The sequence below is a fragment of the Callionymus lyra genome, chromosome 1 (assembly GCF_982586985.1).
Source record: "Callionymus lyra chromosome 1, fCalLyr1.hap1.1, whole genome shotgun sequence".
Classification (NCBI taxonomy): domain Eukaryota; kingdom Metazoa; phylum Chordata; class Actinopteri; order Syngnathiformes; family Callionymidae; genus Callionymus; species Callionymus lyra.
Window position 1 is genome coordinate 48,290,945 of NC_141818.1, and position 21,029 is coordinate 48,311,973.

General features: G+C 39.1%; 1 protein-coding gene across 1 annotated transcript in view; it reads right to left on the minus strand.

Moving 5' to 3' along the window:
• Positions 1-21,029, minus strand: part of LOC148089985 (zeta-sarcoglycan-like) — a 311,638-nt gene that overhangs the window by 26,588 nt on the left and 264,021 nt on the right. Inside the window, exons 5-7 of the mRNA XM_087811269.1 lie at positions 16,451-16,538; positions 4,542-4,664; positions 2,804-2,876 (exon numbers count right to left, since the gene is read on the minus strand). Coding sequence (XP_087667395.1) covers positions 2,804-2,876; positions 4,542-4,664; positions 16,451-16,538 — 284 coding nt within the window. The remainder of the gene's footprint in view (positions 1-2,803; positions 2,877-4,541; positions 4,665-16,450; positions 16,539-21,029) is intronic.

Below are 21,029 nucleotides of genomic sequence, written 5' to 3' on the forward strand. Positions count from 1 at the left end.
GTGGGGTTTTCAAAAGAAAGCTTTGTGAAGACGCTCACATCTAATTACAGTCGCTTTCTCTCTCGCTGTCACGCAGCATTTGTTGTCTTCGGCGGCGACGACTTCTTAGATGGTCTTCAAAACACTTCTTTTTTTTCCCCATTTTTAATTTAAAAGAATAACTCTTTAGCGTCATCTTAAAAACAAGTTTGTCTTTCACCCGAAGTAGACAAAGTATACGATTAAAAAACAACGACGTGAAAAAACAACTTTGACTCGCTTTAGCTGTCGTTTTCATTAGCTTGCAGAAAACAACGCAAACGAAAAGGCAAACAGCCGAAGCAATAAAGCGAGTCATTTATCAGCGCGGATCACATTCTACCATCTGTCCTGTGATTACTCTCCCAACAGCAAACGCCATCTGATATTTACTAGCGTCTAGTTTCTCGCTCCATCTTTCTTCCCTCGATTGCCGCCAGAGTAAGAAAAAAAAATCTCGACGTCGCGACGCAGACTTTTCACGAAGACCACGTCGTGAAATCAGTCTCCGGTGTCACGACGACGACTGAAGGTCGATGAAAGAACAGGAGACCCGAGGATTGACCTCCAGTGACCCGAGCTCTGGTTCTTCTTCTTCTTCTTCGCCTGAGATTCTTCAACGAGTCTTTGTTGGCGACGTCTGTTCATACGACTGCTCTGTGATCTGATTAGATGTTGATCCTCGTGTCTGAAGCTCAGTGACATTCTACACTAGCAGGGTTCCGTCATCACAACCTATATATATATACTGTATATATTTATATATATATATATATATCGTTGGACCTGCAGGAACATGTGTTGGTCTGAGGGAGACCAGAGCTGTGTCTCAAATCGCATACTTGCGTCCTTTTTTAGGTATTTTTTACTGCATAAGTGCTTCTCAATTCTTAGTGTGTAAATGTAGTGCTCCATACACACTAAATTGTCACTAAAACACACACAAAACTATGGATCGATGGACACTTTCTACACTAAATCTTAGTGACGTAGATGTTGTAAACGGAAGTTACGTCATATATATGTCAAAGTACAGATCCAGTAGGATCTGGAATCCTAATTCCAATCTGTACCAGTACAGATCCTACTGGATTCCAATCAGTACTGCGATTGAGTCGTTGAGTGTAGAAAGTGTCCATCGATCCATAGTTTTGTGTGTGTTTTAGTGACAATTTAGTGTGTATGGAGCACTACATTTACATACTAAGAATTGAGAAGCACTTATGCACTAAAAAATACGTAAATAAGTACATAAGTATGAGATTTGAGACACAGCTCTGGTCTCCCTCAGACCAACACATGTTCCTGCAGGTCCAACCATCTGGATGCAACGAACCGTGATTTAGTTACAAAATATTTCTGACAGTAATTAAAGAAGAGAAAAATTTGAAGGTCACCTTTAAAAAAAATCCAACAGTTTGTTTCTCACTCCACTAATGTTGGACCAGAGCTCATGTGTAGCACCTCAGTCACGTTGTTGCCCGGAGGAGTTTCACTCCGACTGTCAAGACACCAGTCGTTGCAACAGAAAACAAAGGTTTTTATGTGACCAGTCGTTCACCACGAGAGGATCGTCCATCAAATACTTACTCGCACACGGACGCTTAAACATTGTTTAGAAATAGTGCAGAGATGCCATCTAGTGGACTCTGAAGATAATGACACTGTTTCATGAAGCTTCATCGACACATCACTACCATCTAGTGGACTCTGAAGATAATGACACTGTTTCATGAAGCTTCATCAACACATCACTACCATCTAGTGGACTCTGAAGATAATGACACTGTTTCATGAAGCTTCATCAACACATCACTACCATCTAGTGGACTCTGAAGATAATGACTCTGTTTCATGAAGCTTCATCGACACATTACTACCATCTAGTGGACTCTGAAGATAATGACACTGTTTCATGAAGCTTCATCAACACATCACTACCATCTAGTGGACTCTGAAGATAATGACACTGTTTCATGAAGCTTCATCAACACATTACTACCATCTAGTGGACTCTGAAGATAATGACTCTGTTTCATGAAGCTTCATCGACACATTACTACCATCTAGTGGACTCTGAAGATAATGACACTGTTTCATGAAGCTTCATCAACACATCACTACCATCTAGTGGACTCTGAAGATAATGACACTGTTTCATGAAGCTTCATCAACACATCACTACCATCTAGTGGACTCTGAAGATAATGACACTGTTTCATGAAGCTTCATCGACACATCACTACCATCTAGTGGACTCTGAAGATAATGACACTGTTTCATGAAGCTTCATCAACACATCACTACCATCTAGTGGACTCTGAAGATAATGACACTGTTTCATGAAGCTTCATCAACACATCACTACCATCTAGTGGACTCTGAAGATAATGACTCTGTTTCATGAAGCTTCATCGACACATTACTACCATCTAGTGGACTCTGAAGATAATGACACTGTTTCATGAAGCTTCATCAACACATCACTACCATCTAGTGGACTCTGAAGATAATGACATGTTTCATGAAGCTTCATCGACACATCACTACCTAATAGCAAAAAACGAGGACTCAAAGTAAAATCATTTGAAAATGAAAGGAGAAGATTAACAAGAAAGATAAAAAGATACATTTCAAGACGAAGATACTCAGCTCTAAACACAAACACGTCCTAATCTTCCTCATCCAATAAGTATTGAGTTAATAACGTTAACTATGCTATTACGGTACTGTGTCCATGTGAGTTCTAGTCAAGTAAGTAAGTGGTAGTTAACAGAGAACTTACTTTAGGTCCTGGAATGGTTCTGCTCTCACATGTGACGTCTCTACAGAATGACTGAACACCATCCCTTCGTCACCTGAAGAGAATCAACCAGAGGTCAGAGGTCAGACCATCATCACACTCAAGGTCAGATCATTTACACCTGAACAGGTTACATGGTCACATGTTCCTTGAAGGTCTGGTTCAGTGACATGATCATTTATGAGGCTTCATAGAAGAAGTTATGAAGGTTTCAAATGATCCCATGATGGATACTAACCAGTTATGACTAGTGATGACTAGTTATGATGGTTTATAAAGTTCATCAATATAATCCATTATAATATTATTATTATTATTATTATGTTAATAATAATCATAGTTGTTTCTATAGTTGTTTCTATAGTTGTTTCTATCAATGTTTCTTTAGATTTTTCTATAGTTGTTTCTATAGATGTTTCTATAGTTGCTTTTATAGTTGTTTCTATAGATGTTTCTATAGTTGTTTCTATAGATGTTTCTAACGTTGTTTCTATAGTTGTTTCTATAGTTTTTTCTATAGATGTTTCTATAGATGTTTCTATAGTTGTTTCTATAGATGTTTCTAACGTTGTTTCTATAGTTGTTTCTATAGTTTTTTCTATAGATGTTTCTATATTTATAGATATATATATATATATATAGATATATAGATGTATATATATATATTTTTTATTTTTTATGTATTATTTTTTATTGTTTATGAAAAATTGCTGGCTATTGGTAAAAAACAATTTCCCAAAGGAGACCTCCTGAGGGATCAATAAAGTTTTACCTTACCTTACCTTACCTTACCTTAGATGTTTCTAATGTTGTTTCTATAGATGTTTCTATAGTTGTTTCTATAGACGTTTCTATAGATGTTTTTTTGGTTGTTTCTGTAGTTGTTTCTATAGTTGTTCTTTAGATGTTTCTATAGTTGTTTCTAAAGTTGTTTCTATAATTTTTTCTATAGATGTTTCTTTAGTCGATTATACAGTTGTTTCTTTAGTTGTTTCTATAGATGTTTCTATAGATGTTTCTATAGTTGCTTTTATAGTTGTTTCTATAGATGTTTCTATAGTTGTTTCTATAGTTGTTTCTAACGTTGTTTCTATAGTTGAGAATGTTTAGATCAGCAGTTGGTAAAGACACATTAAGCATCTTAAGTTGAACCCACAGTCTGACAGTGTCTGCTTTGACACATCTGGACCTCACGACACGCTGAGCACGACTGCGTTGATATTTGCATCTGTTTGGAAGTGTTCACCGTCTCCTCTTTCACCTCCATCACAAGGAAAGTGAAAGCAGTCGCCTCCTGACCCTCATCACTTCACTTCCCCTCCATCTTCTGCTACCTTATTCCAGCAGTGTGTGTCTAATGGACAAGCTCCTTCAATTACTGACACTGCTCCGGGCGATTTGTGAGTTTGCAAGTGTGTGTGTCTGTGTGTGTGTTCGAGATGGTGCTGTCAACATTGAAGGGCTTAAAACCAACCATGGCAACTAGATTTAAATGTGTTTCATTTTAAAAGATTGACACACAATAGCCGGATAACCTCTCTAATAAATCACATTTTCCAAATATCATTTTTACCTGACGTTGATTAAAAGTTTCCTCAAGCTCTCAATGCCATGTTTTTCAAATGGTATTATTTAGTTAATATTTGTTAAACGTCGTCATAGTCACAGAATTCAAATCAAAGAAAATATTTTTCAATAAATTTCAATGAGAAAAGCTCACCTGTGACTCGAAGCTTCTCTGTGCCGATGCTGATCTCGTCTTCATCGGCTGAAAACAAGATTCTGCCGCCGTCTGAGCTTCTCACCTCGAACCTCTGGCACTGAGCTTCCACCATCTCGGAGCCTGAAGGGAAACAAGTGCAAGAAACAAAAAAAAACATAAGAAAAAAAACCTCAACAAAGAAAATTCAAGCTTGAATATTTTTTGCAATCGTAGCATATCATTACAACTTAGTCTTGTCAAAAGTATCAGATTAAAAATATCCAGATACTCATTAATATTACTGTTATTATCAAAGTTGCAGTTTTCTGTTTTATTTATAAACATTTAAAGCGTGGTTTCTTTCATTGTTGTAATTTTGTCTCGTTATTAATAAAAATATTTCCTTTAAATTTGGCTCTTTTTTTATCCTTCAGTTATGGAAAATATTGTATTTTATTGAGGATCAAATATTTTCCCATTTATATTAAAGTTGAACATTTTAATTCTGAAAAGTTGTTTTAAGCCACTTTTCTGCACTTTTGTCCGACAAAACTCTCATTTTGTCATTGATAAAAAACAGCAATGATAAAATTCTACAATTTTTCGAGGACACTCACAATATTTAGGTGATTATATCTTGTTGAATTCTTTGTCAAAACTTACCGGACACTTTACTTTACATAAACTAATCTCAAAACCACTTATAATATTAAACATTATTAATGATAATGATATACAGCCCAATTTGATAATCTTGTAGTATTTACTTGTTGTTAGTTGTAGATTGATCCGTCCAGTTGTGCTGCATTCAATGTTATTATTAAACATATCTTTGGTATTTATAATGCTAAAAAAGGATGTAATCATCTCGATAAAAGAAATCCAGGACAATAAAAGAAAAATCAAAATACGGATGATAATGAGCTGCTTGGCAGGGGTCTGTGCCTTTTGAGTCCTTTTCTTTTTTAATACAGGATCTTTACCTCTTATTGAAGTAGGTTATTTGATCACACAAATACAGGAAAGATACAAATAAAACCAAACATGTCAACGAAAGCTTGCATTCGACGTCGTAATCGACCTGTGTCGAGCAGTAGTCGTGTAAAAGTTCTCAGCGGCTAATAATCGCTGCTTCAGATGGAAGTTGGTGTACGTGCTCGAATGACAAAACCAACGGCCTGGAGAAAGTGCTTGAAAAATCTCATTTGAATTTTTAAATCACCCCTGAATAAGCTTCTAATGCTGCGGGCGGAATCGCGGTTCAACACGGCACTCCACTTGACTGAACCCTAACTCTGCGGCTCATGCATATTTACAAACACACTTTTCAACTTTCCAGTGTTTTTAAGAGAAGTTGATTTATTTATCTGTGGATGTTGTTAATGGAGGCGGAACCGAGCTCATCGCCACGGCGATCAAAACACTTTAAAGAAGACGTCCTCGTCGTTTTAGCCGAAGAACCGACTTCATCCTTTCTGTCACGAGACGGATTCACCCAAAAGTACTCATGGAGCGCATACCTCCACCAAGGAGCTCATTTAATACGGTTTAATAAAACAAGATGACAAGGTTTTGACTTGTGCGAAGATGAAACATCAGAATAAAATAATGAGTATTTATTATACCCACATAATTATCATCGACTCTATAAAGTATTTACGTCTCCGACATCACAGGTGGCGGCCATCTTGTCAACAGACTTGTGGTTTAACCAGACTCTGGTCAAGGACATCCATGGACTGAATGATCGGAGCTCACGACTTACTTTAAATCCAAACTGAAACCGACTCATGAAATATTCAATCACTTCAGGGTCACTTCAGGATCTTCGCCTGCGCGAGTCTGTAGGAGAGCGAAGGCTAAAACGCTGACTTGTCACTCAAGTTAACCACACCCCTTACTAAACCACACCCCTTACTAAACCACGCCCCTAACTATGCAAAAAACTGATGGACCAGGAAACAAATCAGAAGATTCATTTAAAAAAACTGATTGTTTAAGGTCAAAATCCATTTTTTATCGGGTTGTAAATATATATATTTTTTTGTCATGAAATACTTCTGGTGTTTCTGTGGCCAGCCTCAAGTGGACACTTGATGAACTGCGGCCATTTGTGACTTCAGCAGGCTTTACTTTTCCAAACTGTAATATAATTGCTAGTACACAGTACACAGGGACTTACAACGAGTCCATCGGAGGAGGAGACTTCCAGGATCGATGACGCGCAGTGACACACCTTGACGAAGGACCAATCACAGCATAGTGGGTTATGGTAATGATTTAGTTTTTAAAGTATTTTATCGTCTCTTTAGCATTCTAGCGTCGACTTAAACGAGTGCTGGTGTTATATATTTTTCCGATTCCCGCATATTCCGAAATATGACGCAGAACCTTCTAATGGCAAAAAAAAAAGTACTTTTAAAAGACACTTGAATAATATTTTAAATACAGAACTTTAATGGTTTTAAAACATCCTTAGACAAAGAAAACAAGCCTATCCACACTATTAGCGTAGCACGAATAATGCTAAAAAGTCAAAAGCATCTTAGTCCAACATCAGTTCACAGAGGTTTTTCTGATCAAGAAGATCTTTGTAGCACCGTGAGAGAAACACACCGACTCATGTGACCTTTATAGATATAAAGATTAAAAACATTCATGAGATGGTATGAGTAACTAAGTAAGTAAGTCATTTGTATTTATATAGCTCTTTTCCAGACCAGGGTCACACAGATATCACAAGATAATACTGAGAACAACACAGGAGTCTCAGAAAATCAAGGAAAAGCCTGAACAAATAAAACAAGAAACAAGGAATAAATAACAACATCAACGATGGCGGACGGTCGAGTCAAGTTGACTTTGCTTGAGAAAACAAATCATTCAGCATCGAACCACAAATGAACATTCGGTGTTTGTTGTTGACGTGGTTCCAGGGAGTCGATCGTCCTCCGCAGAGTCTGGTGAGTTTTCAAGAGAAGGTTTGGCGTCGAGCGATGAGAAGTGATGGCACGAGGCTTTTGTTCTGAAGAAAACCTTCTCCTTCATTTTCTCCCTCAACCTCTCCTTTCATTAGCGCCGGCGTGTTTTCACCTCGGCCATCACAGGTGTCACTTAGAGGCCCCGGAGCGTCCTATCAGACCCAATCCAGCTTCATTAGAAGCCATCTAACGCAAATGAAAGGCTCTCTCTTCCTCCTTCCACGTCCTGCTCGGCGACGACCAGCTTCGTAAGCATCTGCCCATCATGAATCAAAATATAATAAAGCCAATGTGGAGTCGAACCCATGATCAGCCACAACAGTTCATGAGAGACAAGCTTTGAAGTGATAGTTCAACCAAACTTCACTCACGTTCTACTCTCATGTCGACTAATGTTGGATTATTTTCACAGTAATCTGTTACTTAGAGTTTCAGACCAAAATGTTTGTTCATTTTAATGTAGTTTTAGATTAAAATGATTACACACTATACATATACGCCATACTTAAATGAATGCTAAAAGATAATCAAAATATAAAGTATAACTTACTGGCTTCATCTAAGAGCTTAAACGTTTGTCTACACATTCACAATCAACATTCCACTCAGACTGATTCACTGGTTCGAGGCAAGCTTGGATCAGGATTAGATACGACACCAGTAATTTAAAACATCTGTTTATCTGCAAATCACACCTTAAATCGTAGATCAAAGAACGAAGCAAGACACGCCCGGGAAAGGGGCTAAAAGACAGAAACCCCCACCTGAGAACATTTGAATGAGTAGATTACAAGAAAACAAACTAGGATGTCTCTCTGCAGGGGATCGGGACACAGGGAACTTGAAAGAACCATTTGGCCGGAAAGAGACGACCCCCTGGGCGGGAAATATGCGTAAAATATAGCGATGTTTCTACAGCTCAGGACCTTTTCTGCCCGAGGCTATTGATCTGTACAGTCGCCGGGAGAAAGTGTGTCCGATCGATCGTAAATTTTGTTTTTGTTTGACTTGAAGCGGCGAATATACGACCCGTGACACACTCTGGATTGTTCATCTTTCTCCACGACGCGAAGTATAAGACCCGGGACGGACGTGACGGCGTGTTGGAGCGACGGAATGGACTCCGTGTTTTGATCGTTTTAGTAATCTGTTACTTTTTTAGAGTTTTAGACAAAAATGTTTGTTCATTTTAATGTAGCGACTGGAGCTCAGTTGTCTTTGTCTTCATTTTCGTCCAAAAAGTAACTTAAAAACATCCAAATACCTCCATGTACTGCTCGTTTGTAATGTCTTGTATTGAAGCCTCGACATTAGAAGACTTTTAGAACTTTTATATTTTAAGCTTTTTTGTCGATGATCATGCCACACAACCAGGAGCAGATGAACTATTGCTTTAAGGAAGGATGAAAGGAATGAGAAAAAGCAGACGGAGGTGGGACTGTCGTTCACGATCTGTGGATGCATTCGTGCACAAAATCGCACAATAGCCAATATTGTTCCGCCAGGTTTGTTCAGACGAAAAGACTGTTGTGCGATTCACAAAAGCCTGTACTTTTGACACATGGACACGACTGTAAGGTGCGAAGTTGTTCTTCATAAAGTCAAAGTGTGCGATGAAACATCAGCTGTTCCGTTCGACGATAGAATGTGCAAATGCAAAATTACCTGTTGGTTACTTTGGATGATCATGCAATACTTTGATTATATAAACAAACGACTTAAAGGGCAACTACTGTGTTGATGTAATTTTGCTCACGGACGGTCTTAAGATCACGTATCATCGCGCCTTCGTCAGAAGATGGCGCCGGTACAAATAGGCAATAAATAGCAACAAGGGATTTATTGAATATAGTGAACATCAACAGCAACGTAAGGAACAATAAGTATCATAATCGTTACTACAAGTTAGTCGGTTTTCATTTTGTTAAAAAAAAATTTTTTGACATCATTTTCATCAACAACTCTTTTTTCTGACTCTCTAGACAATCATCAAAACTACGACGACGAGTCGGGAAAATTGCCGACAATTGTTGTGGGAGGAGTTTGGAAGAACCAATCAGAGCGTCGGGATCAGGAGGTGAAGTCGTGCGTACGCACCGAACAAAAGGAAGAGACGACACGACGTCTGACAATGAAAACACTTACAGCGGCGAAGATAAACGAAGAGTCGTTCGGAGTCAAGACACCGTGAAATATGTTGAACAACGTTGTTATCATTAGTGCAACAACATCCATGAACTCACACGACCCACCAATCTCATGCTTCAGAGACGCTGACTCATGACGTTCATCAAAACAGGAGCTTTATCACTTCTTTTTTTCCCTGTTTCGGTTACCCTACATAACCCCGGTATGATGTCACAGTGCGGGTTAAGGGAGCGTACATCATTTAACTTGAACAGATCTCGTAAGATTTAAGTTGTTCTTTAAAGCTAAACGCATCCAAGTGCACGTGAGGCGTTTTTTTTACGTATCCATCAGACGACGGACGCCGAGGGCGTCGACGTGTCGCACGCGGCGAGGAAACGCTCGGGTTTATGTCGACGCCCGGAGAAGAGTTGGTTCTTGCTTTGAGAAAATCTTACGGGCTTGACTCGCTGATTAGCGACTCTGACATGGCGGAGCTTATCTGAGGATTAGCACCAGCGTTTAGTCGAGGAAGCAGGTCTGCCTCGCTTGTCAGGTCCCTCTCGGATCTGATGTCTAATGAACATCGAAGCTTCTGTGGACTTTAGTGCGAGTCTAGCAGAGAAGGTTTTACTCGGCGAGTGATATTACGCACATGTTATATATATAGATATAAACTTTAAATTCATGGTTTTCTTCATTGATTCATCGTCTAAATGACTTTGTTTACCCTTGAGAATCTTATTTTCACTCTTAATTCATTCTTTAAAACATTGATGTATTCCTAAAATATGTATTCACTGCATAAAAACAATATATTGTGCATAAAAGGAAAAAAAAGGTCTAATAATGTTTATAATTTAGATTTTCATCCTGAAAACTTTTCCCTTTTAGATTTTCTAAAAAGTCCTAAAAGTGACAAATATATCGTCTTTGTTTATTTTGTTTATGTAACGTTTGACTTTAAAAAACTCATCGGAACAAATCATTTCCTTCGTCACATTCTTCAGGTGAACTTTGATCCGTTGAAGGAAGAACAAAAACTTCAGATGAAAATCAAATAAAGTCCAGATCAAGGTTTTTATGAATCGACTGTTTAGAGAATTAAATATGAAAGAGTTCAACAAAAACATGTTTTCAACTTTAAAAACAAACGTTTAAAGATCAATCTATAGAATTGTTTTTCACCCGGACACACGCACAAACACACACACACTCGTACACACATATACACACACACTCGCACACACACACACCAGAGTGACCATGACTTTCCTTTAACAAACTCTCAGGTGTTGACGACTGAAGAGACAAATTCTTCTGCCTGGAGAAAAAGGTCGTTCATTAATGGCAGCACTAATGGAAGTGACACACACACACACACACACACACACACACACACACACACACACACACACACACACACACACACACACACACACACACACACACACACACACACACACACACACACACACACACACACATACACACTGACAGATACACTAACAAACACACACTAACACATGCACACACACTAACACTGACAGACACAAACTGACACACACATGCATACATGCACACACAGTGACACACACACACGCACACACTGACACATAAACACACTGACACATACACTGACAAACAAACTAACACTGACACACACACTTTCTAACACTAACACACACAGACACAAACTGTAAAACACACGCATACATGCACACACAGACACACTGACACACACTGACACACACTGACACATACACTTACAAAAATACACACTAACACATACAAACACTAACACTGACACACACAGACGCAAACTGACACACATGCATGCACGCAGCCACAGTGACACACACACACACACACACACACTGTAGTTTCTTTATATTATTAAATTATAAAATGCAACTTTTGATCTTCTATAAATATTATTGACAGTTTACTCAAAATAATAAAACAATTAAAACATTGATATTTTCCACATTAACATTCATTTAAACACCAACAAATCCAAATTATCATTATTAGAAGAACTCACATTTCTCCTTCAAACTCTTCACTGGCTGCTCTAGTAGAAGAACTCACATTTCTCCTTCAAACTCTTCACTGGCTGCTCTAGTAGAAGAACTCACATTTCTCCTTCAAACTCTTCACTGGCCGCTCTAGTAGAAGAACTCACATTTCTCCTTCAAACTCTTCACTGGCTGCTCTAGTAGAAGAACTCACATTTCTCCTTCAAACTCTTCAATGGCTGCTCTAGTAGAAGAACTCACATTTATCCTTCAAACTCTTCACTGGCTGCTCTAGTAGAAGAACTCACATTTCTCCTTCAAACTCTTCACTGGCTGCTCCAGTAGAAGAACTCACATTTCTCCTTCAAACTCTTCACTGGCCGCTCTAGTAGAAGAACTCACATTTCTCCTTCAAACTCTTCACTGGCTGCTCTAGTAGAAGAACTCACATTTCTCCTTCAAACTCTTCACTGGCCGCTCTAGTAGAAGAACTCACATTTCTCCTTCAAACTCTTCACTGGCTGCTCTAGTAGAAGAACTCACATTTCTCCTTCAAACTCTTCACTGGCCGCTCTAGTAGAAGAACTCACATTTCTCCTTCAAACTCTTCACTGGCCGCTCTAGTAGAAGAACTCACATTTCTCCTTCAAACTCTTCACTGGCTGCTCTAGTAGAAGAACTCACATTTCTCCTTCAAACTCTTCACTGGCTGCTCTAGTAGAAGAACTCACATTTCTCCTTCAAACTCTTCACTGGCTGTTCTAGTAGAAGAACTCACATTTCTCCTTCAAACTCTTCACTGGCTGCTCTAGTAGAAGAACTCACATTTCTCCTTCAAACTCTTCACTGGCTGTTCTAGTAGAAGAACTCACATTTCTCCTTCAAACTCTTCACTGGCTGCCAGTTTCTTTCAGGATCATTTTAAAATTCTGGTTCTTACTTTCAGATCTATTCATGGTCAGACCTTCCATCAGTGATCTGATCCAGCCTTACACCCCAGCTCGGGCTCTGAGGTCTGTGGATCAGAATCTACTGATGGTTCCTGAACTTCCGGACTCCTGACTCCTCGCCACTCACCAAACTATTATTCTGCGAATAACTGTAGTTTAACTCCAGGTGTTACCCTAGTATTACTAGTTGAGTCACTTTAGTATTACTCCATGTTTCAGGTTAGTAATACTTTGTAAGTCACGGTAGTATTACCTCGCGACTCACCAAACTCTTACTCCGCGAGTAACTGTAGGCTAACTCCGAGAGTTACTGTAGTATTACTCGTTGAGTCACCTTAGTATTACTCCGTGATTCATCATAGTTTTAGTCTGCGAGTAACTGTAGTATTACTCCACCAGTCAGCGTAGTATTACTCTGTGAGTCGCTGTTGTATTACTCCGTGATTCATGATCGTATTAGTCGATGAGGAACTGCAGTATTTCTCCTTAGCCATGCTATATATATTTACTCATTTTTAATTATTTAAAGCCTGGATAAGTACAATAAACACATATATATGAGTAGTAGTATGTAGGTGTAAACTGTTTTCAACTTTTTTATCTCGCGATCAAACCATATGAGATCAAACCAAAGTACTTTCTTATCCGGACCCAATATTGTTATTGTTTAAACTACAATCTATTTTTATTTGGATCCTTTTCATTTTTAGTTTTCTGTCATATTTTATTGACATTATTTGATTGACTTTATATTTTTGAGTGATAAAAAGAGCCAAATACAACAAAAAAAGAATAGACTCTATTTTCGACCACTGTCAATGATGTATTTGAAGTTAGTGCTGTTAAACGTTTCTGACACACGGGGGCGCCAGAACCACCATTTGTAATCTTGAGTATTGTGGCTTTAAGAAAATAAACGTGTGTCGCTAAGATGTGTGTGTGATGTTTGGTCAGGAAACATGGAGACTTTACTTCAAGTTATTTGTCAAGAATGAAGTTGATAAAAACAAACAAACTTAACTAAACGTTGAGGTTTTAAAAAGCAAGAATAAAAACAATAAATTAATGGAATCCATTGAGATCAATTATGTTTGGATTCATCGATTGTTAAAAAGCTTCAAAAAGAGCTTTGATGAGGCTTGAGAACAAACTTCCTCGACAACAACGAGCGAAGCATCTGCTCCTGACGCGGGAACATCTCGTCCCTGAGTCGACACCATGAATACTGATCCGAGCGTCACTGATCTGGAACCTGGTTGTTGGATCTGATGACTCCAGCGGCCGCTGATCAAAAACATTATTCTTCCTCGCAGGAGTTTTACTGCACCTCAAGGATGGCAGGAGGTTTTTCCAGCTGCTGCTTCTGCGCGAGGAGGTCGAGTTTATTAATAACCTGAGCGGCGACGGGTTCCTCAAAGTCAGGTGAAGAAAACATGCTGCCGAAGTTACTGTCAAAATGAAACCACTTTTTTTAAATTTTGAGACTTTCTCGTCAGCAAATCCATCGTTACCACGTGAGCACACGACTGTTTATATGATGTCACATCCTGCTTTGCACACCGTCCTATGATCACATGATCACAGGGAGCCATTGGAAGCAACATTTTGATTTAAAATCTCCTTTTTTTTGTGGAATTTCTTGATCCATCGTTTTTATAGATGCTTCACGAAGCTTTGTTCATTTTTAACAACTTTACCTGACAACGATAAGATCTTTGGTTTTCGACTTTATTGTGTGAAAATCTTGATTATAATTGAAAAACGGCATGAATAATAACAACAATAATTCACAATAATAACGTCGAGTTAAAAAACGAAGGGAGTTTAAAAAAAGGCCAAAAGAAAATCCGAGGCTAAAACCGTATGTTTGAACATTTCCCATTGAGTGAGAAGCCGATGCCTGAAGGTCGTTCTTCCTACGATCACTTCTAAGTGGAATTTATCATTATCATTAGGAAGCGGAACAGGAAGATAAAGTCGACCAATAATAATTGATTGTTTAATGTGCCGTGAAATTTCAGGATTTTATTGAAACCGAACATTTATTGTAGGCGATTTGTGCAGTTATTGGCTGAAGCAACATATTCTTGATGGGTTTTTATATCCGGCTGTAGATTTTGAATCCATGCTCTTGACTTAAACTACGTTGGAAATTGGCCACTTTCAATTTGGAGAAAGTTGATTCTCCGACAAAATCGTTTTCAGCTTTTACACTTTTTTACGCAACAAAATGTTCTTTTATATCGAGACTGACATTCCATCCGCTACGTAAATCTGTCAAAGGATTAAACATTTATCATTAAAATAGATGGTTCTTCGCTCCAAAGAGGGTTTGTAAATAATATTAATAAAATAACAATATCTAAAAACATTAAAAAATAATGCTAATCGTCATTTCTTATGTAATTTTTTACCAAACACGTGGACAAATTCTACGTAGAAAAAGCATCTTGAAATTTCCTGAACATTTTACATGAACAAAATCATTATCAAAGTTTTATTTACCACGCAAACCACTTGAGCGACTATTACAAAGACACGCGTTCTTTAAGTGACATCCCAGACATTAAACCCTCGAAGGAGCCAAGGTCTTAAACAGGGAACTTTTTTTTTAGTAATTAGCTTGTGTTCCATTAGCGTAACCTTCAAAACCTCCAAGTTCATTAACAGAGGTTTTTATTTTTTTTAGCTAGTTTTCTGCTAGCTTAGCTTTAACTGCACTTTATTCTATAGCAACTTATATCAGCCTGTAACGCATGGAGGGAGATTTTTTATTATATAATTCAATTAAAACAAAAAAAATAGCTTTCAATCAAAATAAGTTGCCTCGATAAAAAAAAGGAACTTCAATAAAAATAATGTTGCTTCAAATGAAAAAAAAATCAAACAATAAATTTACTTCAATCAAAAAAAATATTTTCAAATAAAAAAAGGTACATTATATATATTTATAATAAAACAAAACAAAACAAATTCTTTGTTTAAAGTTGTCTTTTTTGTTCCAAGGCCACTGGGACACTTTTTAAAACAAAGTGAAAAACGATTTGAAGAGTTTTTTTTTATTAAAGACTTTATTCTTCTGATTGAAGTAAATGTATTGTTTGATTGAATAATAAAGAAATAAATCTACCACCATTATAACTCATCATTTATCCGTTTTTTTTAAGACTTTTGATTTAAATTTTTTTGTTAATTTGACTTTTAAAAAATCTGATATTTTTCACATGAAATTGAGGAAATCATTGACTATATGCTTCTTTCTGGGTTAAAGATGAATTATTGTTCTTTATAATTCACATGGATCACAATAATAACAATCAATATTATTTTGTTGTATCTTTGAGTGGATTATGAAAATATACCATTAAAATTCAAGATTATTTAACGTGTACATTTAACTTCAAACGCCTCATGTCGTCGACACAAAAACTTCTTTGGGCTTTTAAACGAACCTCAAAACTTTGTTATTTACATCATACATCTCAATTCTTTGTGTTATTCCATTTGGCAAATTTGAGCATTTTTGTAGTTTATCAACATTTTGGGCTTGATTGACGGAGCTTCACAGGAAGATGTCACGTCTAATACGGCGCCGCGGCGACGGAGTTATGTGTTCTGGTAAACACGCGTGTATTATTAATTCAATGAGCGCCTGAGAAAAAATGGTTTCGTCAGAAAACAGTCGGCCGTCGGCGTCTGTGGGAAGGACTAATGGAAATGGATGTCAGATCTGGAACAGACGGAGGGTTGAGGTACGATCCAATTACGACTCGGAGTCCACCAGAGCCACGTGAATCATGAATATCAAAGAAGAGTTTTTGGGGCGTGTGGTAATGGACGTGCTGTCTCACCTACTGTCAGCTGACCCGTCAGCTCGCCCTCGGCGTTGCGAGCGTTGATCGTCACGTTTCTGTCCGACTGCAGGATTAATGGACTGTCCTGGAGGAGAAGGAAAGAAGAAGAGAAAACAACTCTAGTGAGATGCAGATCAAAGTTCAAATACGCTCATTTGAAAGATGATTTCCACGATCCGTGTCTCCAGAGCTTCTCCTTGGATCGCCAAGGTCTGTAATTTACGGTGAGACTCAAATCATGCACTTCTGCACTTACACTTAATATTATGAGTCTGACCATGAATAGATCTGAAAGTAAGAACCAGAATTTTAAAATGAAAGAAACTGGCAGCCAGTGAAGAGTTTGAAGGATCAGAGAAATGTGAGTTCTTCTACTAGAGCAGCCAGTGAAGAGTTTGAAGGAGAAATGTGAGTTCTTCTACTAGAGCAGCCAGTGAAGAGTTTGAAGGAGAAATGTGAGTTCTTCTACTAGAGCGGCCAGTGAAGAGTTTGAAGGAGAAATGTGAGTTCTTCTACTAGAGCAGCCAGTGGAGAGTTTGAAGGAGAAATGTGAGTTCTTCTACTAGAGCAGCCAGTGAAGAGTTTGAAGCAGAAATGTGAGTTCTTCTACTAGAGCGGCCAGTGAAGAGTTTGAAGGAGAAATGTGAGTTATTCTACTAGAGCCGCCAGTGAAGAGTTTGAAGGAGAAATGTGAGTTCTTCTACTAGAGCGGCCAGTGAAGAGTTTGAAGGAGAAATGTGAGTTCTTCTACTAGAGCGGCCAGTGAAGAGTTTGAAGGAGAAATGTGAGTTCTTCTACTAGAGCGGCCAGTGAAGAGTTTGAAGGAGAAATGTGAGTTCTTCTACTAGAGCAGCCAGTGAAGAGTTTGAAGGAGAAATGTGAGTTCTTCTACTAGAGCAGCCAGTGAAGAGTTTGAAGGAGAAATGTGAGTTCTTCTACTAGAGCAGCCAGTGAAGAGTTTGAAGGAGAAATGTGAGTTCTTCTACTAGAGCAGCCAGTGAAGAGTTTGAAGGAGAAATGTGAGTTCTTCTACTAGAGCGGCCAGTGAAGAGTTTGAAGGAGAAATGTGAGTTCTTCTACTAGAGCGGCCAGTGAAGAGTTTGAAGGAGAAATGTGAGTTCTTCTACTAGAGCAGCCAGTGAAGAGTTTGAAGGAGAAATGTGAGTTCTTCTACTAGAGCAGCCAGTGAAGAGTTTGAAGGAGAAATGTGAGTTCTTCTACTAGAGCAGCCAGTGAAGAGTTTGAAGGAGAAATGTGAGTTCTTCTACTAGAGCAGCCAGTGAAGAGTTTGAAGGAGAAATGTGAGTTCTTCTACTAGAGCAGCCAGTGAAGAGTTTGAAGGAGAAATGTGAGTTCTTCTACTAGAGCCGCCAGTGAAGAGTTTGAAGGAGAAATGTGAGTTCTTCTACTAGAGCGGCCAGTGAAGAGTTTGAAGGAGAAATGTGAGTTTTTCTACTAGAGCAGCCAGTGAAGAGTTTGAAGGAGAAATGTGAGTTCTTCTACTAGAGCAGCTAGTGAAGAGTTTGAAGGAGAAATGTGAGTTCTTCTACTAGAGCAGCCAGTGAAGAGTTTGAAGGAGAAATGTGAGTTCTTCTACTAGAGCGGCTCAGAATTCTGGCTGCAGAGTTTAGTATGAACTGCAGGCGAGACACATCCTTCTTGTTAAGACAAGTGCATTCACATTCAGCAGTGTGCGACAATGTAGCGCCCAATGTGCACTCAATTGGTGCACTCAAATGGGCAGAAAATTGAGTGTGGATCGATGGACACTTTCAAACCTTAACATCTTAGTGACGTAGATGACGCTAAACTGAAGCCAATGTCTTGAGAAAACACTCATTTTACCACAAAAGAGCACAACAACAGTAATAACACAATGAAACACAACCTTATAACTTCAATTGGAGAAAAGTGTTGTCAAGTGTCGATGAAAGTGTTTCAACGACTGGTCACAATCAGTGTTAAAAAGTAGTAGAAGAAGAAACTGTCGAGTCATTTCCTGTAAGTGTGTAGCAACAGTGTTTGATTTGAGTCAGTACTACACTGTCCAGATTTGAACACTGTCCTACCATGTACTGTAAAGCAGTGCACTTAGAGAAGAGCGTTACCCTCTGAGCCTCTGACGGGTCAAAGGCTTCTTTTCTGGTCTTTATTTAGAAAACAATTTGGGTTCAGTGATCAAAATCTTCACCTCAAAATGGGAGTCCATGGTTCTCAGCCGGAATAAGGTGGGATCCTTCTCCGGGGTTGGAGATTCTGCCCCAACTTCAGGACTTTAAGTATCTCAGGGTCTTGTTCGTGAGTGAGGGAAGAAAGGAGTTGGATCGTGGCGACGTCAGCAGTTATGCAGACGACGCACCGATCTTCGTTGGTACAAAAAAAACAGAGCTGAGCCCAAAAGATAAAGCTCTCGTTTGTACCGGTCGATCTGCGTCTCTACCCTCACCTAAGATCACGAGCGACGGGTAGAAAATGGTTCTCACTTGTGAAGCACTTTTCTACACTTGGTTACACGTTTACCCTTCCACACACACAATCACACACTTATGGGAGCAGACTCGACAGCTCAACCCTTCAGGGTAAAGTGTCTCCGCCACCATCTCATCCTGTACTGGGATTGAACCTGCAACCTCTCAGGCCACGAGTCGACCACTCTGAGCTACGACGCGAAAGTAAAATGTGACCCAGAGAGAGAGTCAGCGGAGGTGTCACGACAACATTTTAGTGATGATATAAAGTTGTGTGTGTTCGTGCGCTACACACTGTCGAGGCTAAAGATACCAAAACCTCAGTAGTTCATACCAACACCAGTACTTTTTAGTACTTTTCGATACCATGGTTAATAAAAGTAGCCTTTACTTTCAAGTACACAAAACTAACAATTAATCATTTTACATTCAAAGAGGAGTGATGGTGGTGGTGGTGGTGGGGGGGGGACACCCTGGACAGGATGCCAGTCTGTCTCAGGACACACAAAGACACACAACCATTCACACACACACTCATACCTATGGAAAATTTCCCCAAGTTCTAAATCAACCCCTTTATGTTTTTGGACTGTGGGAGGAAACCGGAGTGTCCGGAGTAAACCCACACAACACGGGGAGAACATACACACTCCACACAGAAATGTCACAAGTTGACTTCCTTCGGACCGTCAACCTTTCCTGCTGCGAGGTACGATCCTTTTTAAATGTTTTAAAATGTGTCCGTCTTTTTGTTTGTTGGTTCAAAGTGTTTCCTCCATTGGTTTACAAACCAAAAATTTTAGTTTTTTTTGTGGTTAAAATGTACCCACAAGTATTTCCAAATGTAACAATAAGAAGATGTTTAGATATTTCTCTGGAGAAGTCATTGTTTTGAAGACGGCAGAAGTTCTTCTTTGGCTTTTGTAGGGTCTCTGATGTGTAAAGGCCTCGTCAGTTCTGCCAAGATCACGTGTACCGTATTTTACGCACTATTAGACGCACCGGATTATAAGGCACTCCTTCAATGTTTGGCCTATTTTAGAAGTGTTTTCATAAATAGTTTGCACCGGATTATAAGGCGCATAGAATAAAAGATACAAACGTTTGACTGGGGTTGTGTTATCATCCACTAGATAAAGCTGAGCTAAAGGGAACGTCAACAAAACAGTCGGATAAAGTCAAACTTTATTAAGCGTTCTGACAACTTTGTTCACTCCCATGATAACGATGTTCAGATGATGTTTAAAAGGCTTCAAGCATCAGCGCGTGAGACTGGTGTTGTGAGCAGACAAATTTTGAGCAGCAGAGAAGTTGAGCGCGTGTATGACGGCTAGAGAACACGTGTATGACATGTTGAACGCACGTGTATGACTGGTTGAGCGCAGCAGAGTCATTTTGAGTGTACAACAACCAAGCCACACTCGCTCAAAACGGTGGCAGTAATCTCACTCCATAGCCGTCCGCCATGATGTGACGTGCATTGTAAATCCCACCCCGTGATGACGCAATGACGTAATCACAAATGTGTTTGTAAAATAGTCCCCCACCAGGTAATGTTCATATATAAGCCGCACTGTTAAAGGCATTTAAGTGCGCCTTATAGTGCAGACAATACAGTACTCGGCACTGCTATTGTTTTTTTGTGTTCTGGTACCAAAGTATCAGTTCTTGTGACGACGCCATCTGGCCTAGGAACCCCTCTGGGTCCCTGAAAAAGACACAAATCGACGTCACCTGAAGTGTTTGCTAGTGTAACATCTCAGCCTCTCTCGCCCGCACATCATCTCAATAATCGTCTTCAGAGCCGGCTCGAGGGATTAATTACGGTATAACAGGCGTGTGATGGACTTGAGTTATTTGCCGCTCGTTCTCAGCGCCGGGTGTTCTGCGAGCCCTGACAGATGTAATGTTGTCCGATTCATTCCGGCTGGACGGGCGTGCGAGCACGAACACGCTCTATCTCGTTCACTCAGCGCAGGAATCAGTCATCCGGAGGTGTCGCCGCACGCACGAGTCATATTTGATCAAGCGCTCGGATGCGAAATAAAAATAAATAGAGACGTAAATTATAAATATTTAACAGCTGCTAATGTTTATTCATGTGCATT